Raw genomic sequence first — 15,698 nt, forward strand, 5'->3', positions numbered from 1 at the left:
TCAATCGCCATTAAGTCGTCCGTGTCATACTGAAAGCTTAAAAGCAAGCGGTGCAAACAGTGGGAGTGCACACCACCATCCTTTAAGGATAACAAATCCTGGATCGACACCAGCCAATATAAAGATTTACAAAAAATCGTTGAATTTGTTTTTGCTGTTATTTTTTTAGTTGAAGTCTGGAATAATAAGAATAAAAAAAAAAAAAAAAAAAACACTACTCTCGAGTTTCCATTGGCGACATTGTAATCTCATTTTTGTCTTGGGGAAGATGAAAAAAAAGGGAAGAAGGAAGTGCTTTTTCATTCCTGTGGCAGAAGTTCTTGCTCATTCAATTGATGGAGCGTATAAACGTAAATGTTGCTGGAATGTAATAAATGTTAATTAGGAAAAGCTACGACACAGTTGCATTCATCTACATAGTACAGTTGTGGTCGGTGGCACGGGAAAGAATCCATGCAGTTTGATGAGTACATAAGTTTCATTTAGCCTCCTTCAAAAACTAACCAACTCAAAGTACCGTAAGGAGCCTGGAAAGCAGACCTACCCGGAACCAAGGAAGCTCCCTCCAAATCTCCCAATGTCACCAACCAGGTTTTATACTTTTTGCAAGGAGAGGAACATTTACTGGAAGCTATCAGAATGTCACAAGTTCAAACTAACGAAATAAGAAGCAGAACATGTGTACACAGTTGCCTTTGGACATTGGAACGTCACAATAAACATGGAACCTAACATGGCATCAGCTGCTGTACAGCTTGTTTCTTATCCTGAGGGATTAGCTGTCAGGTGGTTTTGCATCACACTGGCACTCTACAGCCGCTTACTGCGTTGCCTGTAAATTGGCTCATCAGAGGGAGGTTCTTCTGGAATTACTCTGGAATATTCCGGTGCGTCATCGTGGTTTCCCATCCATCCATTTTCTGAGCCGCTTCTCCTCAGGCGGGTCGCGGGCGTGCCGGAGCCTATCCCAGCTATCATGGGGCAGGAGGCGGGGTACGCCCTGAACCGGTCGCCAGCCAATCGCAGGGCACATACAAACAAACAACCATTCGCACTCACATTCACACCTACGGGCAATTTAGAGTTGTCATTTAACCTAGCGTGCATGTTTTTGGGATGTGGGAGGAAAGCGGAGTGCCCGGAGAAAAGCCACGCAGGCACGGGGAGAACGTGCAAACTCCACACAGGCGGGGCCGGGGATTGAACCCGGGTCCTCAGAACTGTGAGGCTGACGCTCTAACCGGTCGGCCACCGTGCCGCCTCGTGGTTTCCCAAATTAGGATAATTATATGCGCGATAACGTCAAAGCCGTACTGCGTTGCAAGGTGCTCGTGTTGTCACGGTATAGGAAATAAAATGAGACAACTAATGTAAAACAGGGCTAAAGCAACTACGGCCCATGGGTCACTTACAGCCTGCTACATTCTTTAATTCAGCCCACTATGCATTTACATTATCAAGAGTCCTGTGGCATTTGGCAGGTTTTTTCTCTTAAAGACTGTCTCAAAGTAAACATCCATAATGTTTCACCGCTTTAGCATGTCATCGCTTTGATGGTTTTATTACCCAAAGAGGGTGGCCAAAGTTCTTCAATCTTCAGTGTTTAACACATTATATCAAATCACTCGTGAATTTCTTCATACACTCTGACCATGAGTCCAAGATGCAAACGAGCACGCTAAATTATGATGTGGAAGACTGATAAACACCGCTTCTTTCAGTGTGTGATCACAGGCCAAACTTATGCAAAACAAAAACCTCAAGAGGCACCAACAAAATCTTTTGCTGACAGCTTCAGTGAAGAAACTCAACTAAATCATGAGGGAAGCTGAACTATTGCTTGGCGGTTTTCTATAATGTGATTTAGGGTCTCCATAATGGGACATTACCGTGTCACAAAGACAGAGTTGGCTGCACGTTTGTCCTATAATCTCACCAAGACAGCAGGCCTGTTATGCCTAAATATTCTGCTATGCCCGATGTAAAACGACTTTGTTGCTTGGCAGAAATATGCAAACCTCCTAGAAAAAAAAATAGTAATGCCAAAACAATACATTTTACACACACCTGCACAAAATCAAATATGAAAGTAACAAAAATGAACACAAGAAGAAACAGAAGGGAATAGCACTATTCCAGTTAGATGAAGAGCAGCTTCAATAACATGAATTGCACCACGCAGTAAGTAGCATGCGCATGCTACATGCTGTTTGAGCAAGGTCAACGTCCCAGTGGGTCAGTTCGCCAGAATTCTTGCAATATAACACCAAGCACTTAATTGCCTGTGACCATGATGCATGCGCACATGCACCGTGCCGATTTTTCCCGCGCTACTGTAACCTGCCGTGGCTTCGACCTCTTGGCGCTCACAGTTACTAAACATTGCTGCCATACTTTTGATGATGAGCTGCCGACCCACAGAAATTCACTTCCAGAACAATTTGTCCACATTTTTCTTCATTTCCGTATTTGCAAAATTTGGTCAGGAACATTACCGCGGGACAGTTATTGCAGTATATTACGTAATAGAATCTAAATAATTCGGCATACTGTTCAGTTGCACAATGGAATCATTACTCTATCATCGTAATCGTTAATAAACGATGGCTTCGATATTTGTTATTTTAAATGTTCTTATTGCATCATCGTTGCGGACGAAGTTTTAGCCTGAATCAAAGTCCATGAGATTTTCACATGCCATCATCAAAAATATCTGTGGCTATGGATTAATTGGCCTTTACCGATTCTGTTTAAAAAAATGTAATCAGATTATTCAGATCTCAAAAGTCAATTAAAACTCAGCACTATTTTGCAAACAAACAAACAACATTGCTGATAGATTTTGATTTGATAAGTTATGCATGGAAAATAGTTTAGATTTCTATTTCTTGAATGTACTTGTATAGATGTCTTCTCTTGCATGCTATTTATATCAAAAATGTATCATTCCTACATCCACTATTGCTACTGAAATGATGGAAATTTCCACATTGTGGGACTAATAAAGGTGATCTTATTTTCTATTACAATTCTTTATTATTGATAATAATATACTTTTAACCTGACCCTGTTTTCAGACGACGTCTCCAGTGACTTATGAATTCATTTCTGGTTGCGAGGGCATTATTGATCTGACATTTATATCTCCAGACCCCCATTAATTGGCTTGTTATTTCGTTGTTCAAAGTCGGTTACGCTCTGCTATAACGGGGTTGCCGCCAGACCTACGGAAATGTAACAAGTGTATTGTACCACCCGATCACGTATTTCGTATTTAGGTGTTTTGCAACTTCATGACACGATAGCTTGGCAATTAGCATCATGCTCATCCGTCCTTTGTTAGGTTTTTTTCAAAAAATTATTCTGAAGTTAAGCACTTTATTTGAACACGTCATCCTTTTTTTTTTATTATTATTATTATTGACTTGCTCTTATTTTGAAATTCACAGACCTACTTTTTTATTGCGGTCTCATTTTTTTAAATCATAAAAGCCTGGCATTTGAGTAGCCGTTTTATATCCACTGTATGTGCTCTGCGATCGACCGGTGCTCGGTCCGGAGCGTTCCCCGCCTCTGGCCCAAAGTCAGCCGGGATTGGCTCCCGCTCACCTTCGACCCTAATCTGAGGAAGTGATATAGAACATGGATGGGTGGAGTCAGTCAGTCACTCAATCAGTTAGTTGGCAGTAGACCTTGGAGACTTCGAAAAAGCAAGCATCAAGGGATTAACTGCGCGTATGTTTTTCTCTGTGCTTATTTTATTTTATACTTGTACACATGTAAGAATGTACAAATCAATTTCAAAAAGCTTGCAGAGGTAATAAAGGCTTAAATAACGGCAACCGTTTACCCAGCATTTAATTATTCATGCATTTCCTTTTACTGTTGTTTCCAAATGCAAAGAAGCATCGCAGAAGTGACCGTGTTCGAGTCTTTAAGGGTTTTATGCATGCAGTTGAAGCATATCATATGGCGCTCGCCGCCGCTTTGATCCGAACAGTGCTTAGCTTTTCAAACAGTATGTACATGATGAAAAACAACATTGTAATGATTTAATAAAGAATTTGTCCCAAAAGCTGTGTAAACACAGAGTAACAGCATACCACCGTTAAAAAACACGTTATACATAAATGTACTATCGGTGCATTCTGGCAAAAATGAAAGATTCTGCCAAGGGACCCACCCCAAGGTAAAAGTGTAAATTAGTTTTAGGAGTGAAAATCCTGTTATTGTGACCTTGCGCGGCAAACAGAGTGAAGCAGCTGCCCTTGACCTTGGAGCTTGGTCTCCCCATGTTCAGTTCCCAAGGGGAATACCCAATCACTTTACTGCAGTGGGATATTACAATATTTCAACATTTCCATGTTCATCAACTAACTAGTGTTGCTGCTTTTGTTAGTTTCAATTATTTTTTTACACATTTCACTTCATAGGCCATCATTTTCACTCCAGACATGCTTTTGAGGGCGGTCCTCTGGAAATGTTATGCAAATTTGCATTTGCTATGGTTTACAAGACCGCAGATTACAAGGCTGAAATGTATTGTTGTTTCTAAAGGATGACTTCCTGTAAACAGAAGGAGCGGAATCCCCTGAGGATTGTAACACTCAATTTTCTACGCTCAAAACGGCATGGGAAGAGGTCACTTACAACCTTCGGGATGCTAATTGGAAACGTGACTAACACGAAGAACTGTAGAGGTGCAGGTTTGTGCTCTGTTTGCATGGCGCTATATGGATCAAGAGACCACCCATAGAAGGCGTGGGAATAAGGGATTGTGGTAACATCATCGTTGTTTCTGACACGAGTGAACACCTTGGGTCTGCGTTATCATTCTATCGACAGGGTCCTGGGGGCACGGCTGAGAATGTATGGTGGGGTGAGGTTTGAGGATGTGACGGGAAGTGAGGTGGGCCCACTTGGCGGAAAGAGGCCTCCTGCAGGTGGGAGGCGTCTACGGAATTTCCATAGGGAGCCCTCTTGGCGACTTGTACACACTCAATGGTCGGAACTCTATTGACAAGTGTGTTATCAATCCAGCAACAGGTGTTTGGCTAGGTGACCGGATGTGAGGGACCATTGAGGGGTGTCTTGGGGACCTGTCTATTCCCTAAGGTCGGAAATCATTTCCCTGGGATTTCCTCTGGGGATTTTTAGGCTTTCCGCTGACATCATCACTTCCTGGCGGGGGCCCTCTTGGGGTTTTGTTCACTCCCAAAGGTCGTGAATCTATTGAAAAGTGTGTTATCAATCTATCAACTGGTGTTTGGAGATCTGACCGGATGTGAGGGACCACTGAGGGGATGCCTTGGGGACCCGTCTATTCCATATGGTCGTCCATCAGGGGATTTCCGGTACGACTTCCAGCTGGGGAATTTCCGGCCACGCCGTTTGCGGCTTCTGATGATACCGTTTCCGGTATGGCTTTCAGCCAGATGTCCGGTGGTGGATTTCCGGTATGACTCCGGGCCAGGTTTCCCGCCCTGCCATTTCCAGTATGACTTCCGTCCCGCTTTCCGGTGGGAATCCCGGTGGGGGATTTCTGGTTTCCGGTTTGACTTCCGGCCGGATTTCCAGTCCCAGTACCGGAGACATCACTTCCGGCATAAGGTCTTAAATCATCACCCATCAAATTTGTCATTTACTGAATTCTATATCTGTCTATGGTGAGTCACACAGGAACAACAGGAGTTCTAATGGTCTGCGTACATCTCCTGTGCAGTCAAGAAAAAATTGAAGAAATGATTGCAGAAACGCTTTTTTTATTGAGGGGTTGCTGGGATGGCGAGCGAGGTGAGGAGGGCTGCCTGCGTATGCCTGTGTGTTTGCCTCTAATTGAGGATAGGAGCAGAATGAGGGAGAATCCACCTCATGACGACTTCCGAGGCATCCTTTTCGAAGAGCGTTAGTGAGCCGATTTAAGCAGGCAGGGGGAAAAAAAGGCGATGGCAAATAAATCTGCTGATGAATCTCACCGCAAAAGCTCCGTGATAATCTGTATGTGTGCATGCATTAGATGTCAGGAGCTTTACCCTAATTGGATTAATCCGTACTACCCCCACTAATTATTCACTTCAAACTTTCTTTGCCCAGGCAAGACAGATCAGTGGTATAAAAATCTTAATTCAACTCTTAATAATTTATTATTTGAGACGAACTCCACCCTACCTGCACATTAACTCGAGTAACATGTATCATCTAAGGTAAACAAACCCTTTTGCAGAGGCTTTTGCTGTATATAACTCCCCCCCCCCCCCCCCCCCAATAGTGTTAATTATTAAATAGCGCCAGCCAGAACATAATTGCTTTCGCAATAAATGACGTGTACAAAGCATATCAAATAAGTCACTGGCATGTAATCAAATATAAATCCAACTCTACATACTCATTGCTTGAAAAACAATGCAATTGGTGCGCTTTCTTTTAATTGCCTCAGGAACAAATACAAATCTACAAATCTACAGTGCAGTAAAAAAGCATTGTCCCCCTTCTCAAATTCTGTCCAGCTGCCTTGTGTCAATCGTCGAGAACCTTCAAGTTCCTGGGAATTACAATCTCTCAGGACCTGAAGTGGGCGATCAACATCAACTCCGTCCTCAAAAAGGCCCAGCGGAGGATGTACTTCCTGCGGCTTCTGAGGAAGCACGGCCTGCCACGGGAGCTGCTGAGGCGGTTCTACACAGCGGACATCGAATCGGTCCCGTGTTCTTCCATCGCAGTCTGGTTTGGCGCTGCTACAAAAAAGGACAAACTCCGACTGCGACGGACAATCAAAACTGCTGAAAGGATTGTCGGTACCCCCCCTACCCACCCTTGAGGACTTGCACGCTGCCAGAACTAAGACAAGAGCGTGCAAAACCCTCTCGGACCATCCGCATCCCGGTCACCGGCTCTTCCGGCTCCTTCCCTCAGGTAGGCGCTACCGATCCATGCAAACTAGAACTAGCAGACATTCCAACATCTTCTTCCCTCTTGCGATCAACTTTATTGCTCAGTGATTGTTTTTTTTCCCTCAATGTCTTTCTGTCTCCAAAGTGTTCTCTGTCAATCGACCGTCTGTTGTCGTACTCGAGCGGCTCCGACGACCGGAGACAAATTCCTTGTGTGTTTTTTGGACATACTTGGCAAAATAAAGATGATTCTGATTCTTATATTTTTGCATACTTTCCCCACGTTGTTTAAGACAACCCAAAAAAATCTGTCTCTAGCTGTGTTAGTGAGCATTTCTCCTTTGTCGAAATACACCTCACAGGTGGCGGTTAGGTCTTCGAGTTCAGCTCATGAAAAATGGGAGCTAAAACAGAATTGCTGCATTTATATTATATTATATTCCACTACATTTTGAATTTGTTTTCAACTTGGAGCACCTGTCATTACGATGTAGTGCAGTTCTACACCATTTCTAACTCCTGCCACAATAGTGCAGACACATTTCCAACTTGCTTTTCTTGCAAATTGCTGCTACCCATTTAGTTTTCCAATTTGTATTCTTGCCAAATTCCCGACTATCAGAAACACAGACAAACAGCAGATGGACAGTTAAACCTCACAACAGCCAACATAGTCAATGGGGCCTACTGGCCACTCAGATTGCTTTCAGCAAACAAACTCCCAAAATCTGTCACCCAAGTGTAACAAACAAGTTCAACTCATTTGCTCCTGGCCCAAAACAAACAGAAATGACACACACACACACACACACACTCATTAGTAGACACTTACCATATGGAATGACTGTGGCAAAAATCCAGCGCAGACATGATCTGTCTGAAGAATTTCCGGGCCTCTTTCGGCGTTAATCGGCCTTTCTTCACCAAATAGTCAAAGAGTTCTCCACCGGACACATGTTCGAGTACAAGGTACCTAAAAAGAATGACAGACGGAGGGAGTCAGGGAAAGTTGCCCCTAACCCAAAAATCAATCAATCAATCAATCAATCAATCAATAAAACAAAATAGATACGCTGATGGCAAAGATGATTGCTTATTTATTTCGGAGTCCCCCAAGAAACGATCCTAAAGAGAAAGTGTAGAGCTCAGCCATCCAGAGGCTTGTATGAGATGGACTCATAGAATGAAAATGTCCAAATCAGTAACGTTGTAACCCAAAGGTCACACACATTAAACGCTTTGTTTTCATGTTTAACTTTTTCATCTCCAAACGGTCCCCAGTGCACTCAAATGTGAAGGGTCCCGACAAACCCGCCTCCTGTGGGAGGCATCAGAAGGATGACAGAGGAGGAGCTTCAAGGAGCTTATAATGGGTTCCAGTCCATCGCGTCAAATGGACTTAAGGTAAATCTTTTGTGCGTTCTTTTTCAACCGCAAAGTATTTCCTACTTTCCTACTCATTTTTTGGGCAGCCACTACTCAGGAGGAGCAAGTGGGGTTGGGAGCAGTCTGTCATCAGGACTGCACGGTCGTGCTCCCGTGCTCCAAGGGGACACGAGGAGATGAATCTCTGCTGAGGCCCACATGAAACGGAGCCAGTTGTGCCCTGTCCTGCTCTGAACTGGCCTTCCCTCATTTCTTATCAACCTCCCTTTATCTTCCCTACAGCGCAACCGCAATGTCAGACAGCAGGTGAAATACACACCTTCTGCTCACTCCATATAAACTCTATGGGGGAAAAAAAAAAAGTAATGGGACGTCTGCAGTAGGGGGGAAAAAAAAAAAAAAACATGGAGTTGGTCTCAACACGAGAGGGGAATGAATGGACTGTACGCCAAAAGTTAAGGGAAGCAGACGCAGTACGAGCTTGAAGATTCAAGCAGTGTTACTTACAATCATTGAGGGTTTTGTTGCTGTTTCCGTGACTTCACCATTAACATTTGTACTTCTTTTCATATGTGTATGACTGTTCAGAATGTTTTTAACTGCACTATTAACAAAGCTTTTTATGACGAGGACAGTTGGACCCCAGAAAGGATGATTTCTATTTTCATTAGAATAATGGCCATTTAAAAGTGTCATATTTGACCTTAGCGCTTCCACAGTACAGCTTCAAAGAAATTGGCATAATTGCTTAAAAAGGTCATTTATCGACATTTGTATGACACGACTACATATAAATAGTTGTGTAAATATTATTAGCTCCCAACTGTTAGCAATTTCCATGCAATTAATGTGATCAAGAAGAAAATATGGCTTCCTTCTGTGTCACTGAGACCTTTGTAAACATAAAAAGGCAGTAAATGTGAAGTCATATGTCTTTCCGACAGCGACAGCCAAGATTAAAATGGAGACATTTCATCGATTCTATTGTAAATCACATTGGCACATCTGCTGAGCACAGTTATGGCTACGATTGGTCCTTCTTAGTGGCGTCATGTATTTTAACATCATGATGCGATCATTCGCTTGTCCCAATCAAGTACTCCTCAACGGAATATTGATGCAACAGCGTATCAACGCAACTTCCACTCGGTAAACCACTTGCTGCGGATTTATGCCCATGGCCTCATAAATGTGGAGTTGTTGGATAGCTGGCACCCTTCGCACTGTTTATCTTTCACTAAAGACAACTTGAGAGCAAACTGGCAGTATTAGCATGAGCGCTTTAGCCTTTGGGTCATGCTACTCGTGACCAACTGTCAAAGATAAATGGTTTGAAACGTGATTCCAATAATCCACTCCTATTGCAAATCACAATATTCTGCTTATGCGGCTCCTTTTCCAATCTTAAAGCATGTAGCAAGCCAAGCGTGCCTCATCCCATTCGGCCTGTAAAACTCAAGATGAGAGCTAATTGAATTTAGTTGACAAATGGTCCTCTGTGGCTCAAGAGGCTGCCGTGAAAATGACCGATGGCGATGTTAGCAAACAGCTTTATGAATGAATGTGTCTGCATGTGTCTTGAGTGTGTAATACAGCTGCCGCTCTCCACGGCTAATGGATCCTACTGCAAATGGTGCTGTGGCAGATGAGTGGATCATGTTGTGTACATTATGGATATTTTCTCTCCCTGTTAGCATTCCCCAAGCATGAGCAACTAAATTAAATGCCTCGTGCCAATACTAATGGAGCGTTGGCGGCCCCTCCAAGGCCTCAAATCAAGCGCAGCCAATTAAAAGTGCTCCTTCAGGCCAACAATATCATCTTTGAGAGTTGTGGGGGGAAAACACCCCACAATAACTCAACAAACAAACCTTTGTATACAACATAACAAAAAATAGATCGGTGTAAAGGACAATTTGTAAGAACTCCAAAGCTGATACTTACAAGTATTTTTTATTTTCATAGACGTCATGTAGCTTTAAAACATGTGGGTGTTCTATGAGCTTCAGAATGGCTATTTCTCGCTCCACCTGGATGAAAGAAAAGGGGAAAAGGAGTGAACAGGCAGGTAAGGGGAAAGGGAGGTCGAGAAAAGGGTATTTGATTAGTGATATGTCAAAATACTGTATAGAATGTAATAGCGGCACTCGACAAGTGTCATCACGCTAATTTGCACAATCTGATCAGTCGGGAAAATTGAGGAAACCTTTTTTTTCCCCAATCTTTTTTTTTTAAACCTTTGAAGGCCACTGCACAAGTGTGACAGGCAGCAATCTACACAAGGGCTCAAGGAGACGACGCAAACGTCTGCATGGAACTAGCGGAGACAAGCTTCAACCTCACTCACTGCGTCACAAACTGGATGGGAAGACACAAAGTGTCTGCCGAGGTAGAACCTTCCAAATACATGAAACCATTTGGTGGGCAAGAAAACTACAGTACACTGACAGTGTGCTTTTATTCCTTCCAATATACTTTTCAAAGACACACGTTTACAATAAAAGTTGACAACTAAGATCAAATGTTAACAATCTAGCACAAGCAGTTCAACAGAATGGCTAGCATAACGTATCCCTTGTCACGTTTGCACAGCCACATGTTGCTAGGCAGAACGAACGGAACAAAATCATTTGCACTCCATAGCCAATGAAATAATTGGCATTCAAGTCCAATAGGCCGTTAGAAAGATCACCGAGGGCTGACGGAGGACAGAAATGACTCTCAAACAATACTGTGTTTGTTTCCCAATTCAGTCACGACTTTGGAAATTGCAGCCTTTGCCCAAACACGCATACACGGAATTTGTTGCTGGATTAATGGTTTTTCTTCATGAATTTATGAGCATTACGTTCCTAAACATGAATTCATAAGAACATTCTGATGTTACGACAATGCAGTTCATGGAACTTTTCGAAAAGTATAACGAATAAATAACTTTTGGAACACTGCGTTACAGAGATTTTGGAAAGGAGAGGAAAAACAGGACCATCGGATTCTGCCACAGTCACACACATTGCATCAATCTTTTTTTGGTGGTTGTTTTTCTTGCTTGCGGTATTTGTATGGACAGTCCTGGACGGTCCTGGACCAAATGGCGCCCTGTCCGAGTAACATCAATTGCGCACGTCTGTCCGACGTAATAGAAACCACCACTGTGTATGGAAATGAAACCGAAAGTACATGAGCGTGGCAAGAGTCTCTCTCTACTAGGCATACCGCTAGCAGGTGAACAGGGGTCAAAACGGCCATTTGCATGAACTTCTCTCTGAGGATGGTCGCGTTCTTTGGGATGGTAACTGTACAGAAACGGTAGCAGGTCCACAACGAGCTGACAGCTGACTCCACGCAGGTTTCTGAGTTTCTCGTTTCACTTGAAGAAATACATGTTTGCGGGAGGGCAGTGAGCGCTGGCTTTCACTCAAATCAAGCCGCTCCGTTTGGATTTGTATCTCTGGAAGCTGGAGTCAGCATGAACAGCTGCCGCTTAATGTCAGCACGGAGCCTCCTTGGTCGAATTTTATCGAAAGCCCCTGCGCCGCCCTCGCCGGGCTCACAGCCGTGCGCTCCCCCTTCTCCTCCTCCTTCCTCCATCACGTGTGTACATTTGACAAACGGAGATGGGAAGACTCCTCTGCCATATCTCAATTGCCTCAATGTCAATGACACAACCTCACTTGCCTTTGACAGCTTTCACTTTGCTTTAGTGTCTTGGAATGTGAGTTGCTTCTAAGAGCACGCATGCAGAGTTTGGATTTGCCCACTTGTTGAACATGGGACAACTTCTAACATCTTCAAAGTGCTCGTACAGCTGTGAATTGGGCTTCAGTGGGTGTAACTACTTGGTTTATCCGGGCTAATCTCGACTAATGAGCGTTAATGAGCGGCAGTGCATCGTGACACTCTCACCTGGCACTGCGCTCTGTGGGTAAGAACGGGCTGACGGCGCCTCTGTATCTGGCAGCCGGGATCCCTGCAGAGAGACTAATGCTACACGGGAGTCATGAGCTGTCGAGATGCTACAACGCCAGCAGCGGGCTTGTTAAGCTACCTCTAGCCTCCCACTCTTCATTAATTGAAAGACAAAGCACGAGGCTTAGGTTAATGTGAAGACTTAACTGTAAAACCGCATGATTATTGCGAGATTAAGCAATTCATTAACTCATGAAGGTGAGGTGTTTGCGGCACCAGATCTTCTTTGTAGCTTATGGTAGAAATGGTCTGCAAAACACCCCCAGGCTCACCTGCAAATCGAGTTAAGTATTATTTCAGTGCAAAGGCAAAGCATGCATTCTGCTAGTTGGATACCAGCACTTTCTTAATCGCGTCCTTCCTGCGACTCTACGGCACTTTCTGCAGCTCAATGATTACCTTAACTAATCACCAAGCAGCTTCTCATGAGAAAGAATAGGTAGCACATCCATACGCTCAGGTCTGATCGCATGAATGTAAAAGCCCAAGTGTTTATTTGACAGCAAGATCCTTTTTCTCTTCAGTGTGTGGTTATTTTTCTTGGCTGGACATCATTATATGAACATGTCAGAAAAGGAACCCGTCAGGATTGGCTGACTGGCAACACTTCGACCCACAGGGAATCCATCAGCTTCGTATCCGGACACATTAAAAGGATCAATAGGCACCTGCGCAGATGAGGATTGCTGCCTTAATTACAACCATGGCAACACGATGGATGCTGCTGTTGCCAGCAGGAAAGTAATCACAGAACGTCCGAATAAAGGAAGGAAAAAAATGCAGTGCCATTGATGTTCAAATTAGGGGGACCACACATCATTTTCCTGGGCATGTCCACTTGTTGCAGCCTAAAAGCTCACCAGATAAGATTTTCAAATCATCCCGGGTTATAAAAAGTCAGCATGTATTCTTCAATTATGCCGACTCGTCTTCGTCTTGGGTTAGTTGCCTTCTTTTACAGGGGCCTCTCTGCTGTCACTGGCAGACATCTCAATCACTGTTTATACAACCCCAATTCCAATGAAGTCGGGGCGTTGTGCTAAACAGAAATAAAAACAGGATACAATGATTTGCAAATCATGTTCAACCTATGTTTAATTGAATACACTACAGAGACAAGATATTCAATGTTCAAACTGATCAACTTTATTGTTTTTAGCCAATAATCATTAACTTAGAATTTGATGGCTGAAACACGTTCCAAAAAAGCTGGGACAGGCTCATGTTTACCACTGTGTTACACCACCTTTTCTTTGAACAACATTCAATAAACGTTTGGGAACTGAGGACACTCATTGTTGAAGTTGGTTTGGCATTGTCTTGCTGAAATAAGCAGGGGCCTCCATGAAAAAGACGTTGCTTGGATGGCAGCATATGTTTCTCCAAAACCTGTATGTACTTTTCAGCATTAATGGTGCCTTCACAGATGTGTAAGTTACCCATGCCATTGGCACTAGCACAGCCCCATACCATCACTGATGCTGGCTTTTGAACTTTGCGTCCATAACGGTCCGGATGGTTCTTTTCCTCTTTGGCCCGGAGGACACGACGTCCACAATTTCCAAAAACAATTTGAAATGTGGACTCGGCGGACCACAGAACACTTTTCCACTTTGCGTCGGTCCATCTTAGATGAGCTCGGGCCCAGAGAAGCCGGCGGCGTTTGTGGGTGTTGTTGATAAATGGCTTTTGCTTTGCATAGTAGACTTTCAAGTTGCACTTACAGATGTAGCGCCGAACTGTGAGGCAGACGCTCTAACCAGTCGTCCACCGTGCCACGTCTTTGTAGTGTGTTCAATGAAATATAGGTTGAACATGATTTGCAAATCATTGTATTCTGTTTTTATTTATGTTTAACACAACGTCCCGACTTCATTGGAATTGGGGTTGTGCAATCATTGGGTAGTCTATGAGTCTCTGTGCAGCTTCGGTCCTAAAGGTTGTGTCAACTACCTTGAGCATTGTACTGAATGAGGTGACAGTAGAGAAGCATTATTCATTATCATTATTAGCATTATAAAAATTATAACAGGCAGCACTTCTGATTGGGTGGTTCCTTCACAATCTTCATGCAGGCATTTGTCAGTCAAAATTATATACTACGTGATTCATCATGTGAAAAATTACAGCTAATCTTACTTACTTACTTATGGGGCGACCAGGAAGATGGTGCCTTCGCGGACAAATGGGACAAATAAGATGCTGCATGCACTGGTGGCCATAAATGTCAGTCATTTCTAAAAAGATAAAAGCCTGCTTAGCATTGCCCCATTAGCCTGATATTGATTCTGTAAATCATGGGCCATCCTCAGCATGCATGATCAAACAAATGATGGAGAACATCAATATCATGGTCTGAGGTCAGTGAGAAGAGAAGATCACAGACAGGCAGGCGGCAACAAAGATGCAAGGACGTTGTCACAGCCTTCCAAAAACCTCTGGGGGGAAAATACTGGATCACAAGTTCTGTCATCTCACACTCTCCGCTTATTGCATCTTGTAGCCTTTGGTGCACGAGTCGCTCTCGTGCACATAGAGGGAAAACACAGACATTTCTGTCACCCCCCCCCCCCCCCCCCCCCAGGCCGACAACTGAAAGGTCTCTCGATGCTGAAATCTGGAGATCAAAGTCAACCAGGCGCTCATGTGTGTCACTTATTAAAAACACTGGAGTGGCTGCACTTGCATGGGGGTCCCAGCAATGTAAAACAAAAGATAATGGAATGTGAGAGGCCTAAAGCATATGCAATGTAACGGAGAAGGCTAAAAGGGAAACGCTCAAGTGACAGATAGACACAGAGCACGGTGGCACTGCCAGTTTGCTACCCGCACCACGACATCCGCACACCCACCCAATCCTTTGTCTTGCAGCCTTTTGGTAGCTACTTAGCACAAGACCTAAAGGATAAGCCTGTTAGCTGTGCCACGCATGAAACGCCCAGTGAAATATTAGTAGTTAAGGCCACGAGGCATCATCATAAAACTCCTACCAGGAAAAGCATCCCATGAAGGCTTTAAAGGGGGACATATGGAAATGGACTTTTGAATTTTTTGTACACAAATAGTTGAGTCTCCGGAGTTCAAGTGAGAAATTAAACAACCAAGTGAGAGAAGACCCAGTCTGCATCTCAGACCCATGTATTGTTCCTTTCACATATATAGAGTGAACAAAAATATCAACTTAGCATGTTCACCTCCGAGATTGTCTGAGACCAGCCACCCGGACGGACAGCTGCTGCAACAATCGGTTTGCGTGACCGAAGAATTCCTGCACAAACTGTCAGAAACCGTCTCAGGGAAGCTCATCTGCATGCTCGTCGTCCTCATCGGTCGGTGTCTCGACCTGACTGCGGTTCGTCGTCGTAACCGACTCGAGTGGGCGAATGCTCACATTCGATGGCGTCTGGCACGTCGGAGAGGTGTTCTCTTCACGGGTGAATCCCGGTTTTCACT

At 43.9% G+C, this 15,698-nt stretch overlaps 1 protein-coding gene across 9 annotated transcripts in view; it reads right to left on the reverse strand.

Annotated features, from left to right (window-relative positions):
* brsk2a (BR serine/threonine kinase 2a) overlaps positions 1–15,698 on the reverse strand; it is a 152,477-nt gene that overhangs the window by 36,349 nt on the left and 100,430 nt on the right. For 7 of the 9 annotated variants that reach the window (XM_061772867.1, XM_061772865.1, XM_061772868.1 and 4 more), the window contains exons 3-4: positions 10,221–10,306; positions 7,723–7,863 (exon numbers count right to left, since the gene is read on the reverse strand). In XM_061772867.1, the coding sequence (XP_061628851.1) occupies positions 7,723–7,863; positions 10,221–10,306 (227 nt within the window). The remainder of the gene's footprint in view (positions 1–7,722; positions 7,864–10,220; positions 10,307–15,698) is intronic. The other 2 variants (XM_061772871.1, XM_061772870.1) reach the window with 1 other exon arrangement.

This window comes from Phyllopteryx taeniolatus, chromosome 5, assembly GCF_024500385.1.
Source record: "Phyllopteryx taeniolatus isolate TA_2022b chromosome 5, UOR_Ptae_1.2, whole genome shotgun sequence".
NCBI lineage: Eukaryota > Metazoa > Chordata > Actinopteri > Syngnathiformes > Syngnathidae > Phyllopteryx > Phyllopteryx taeniolatus.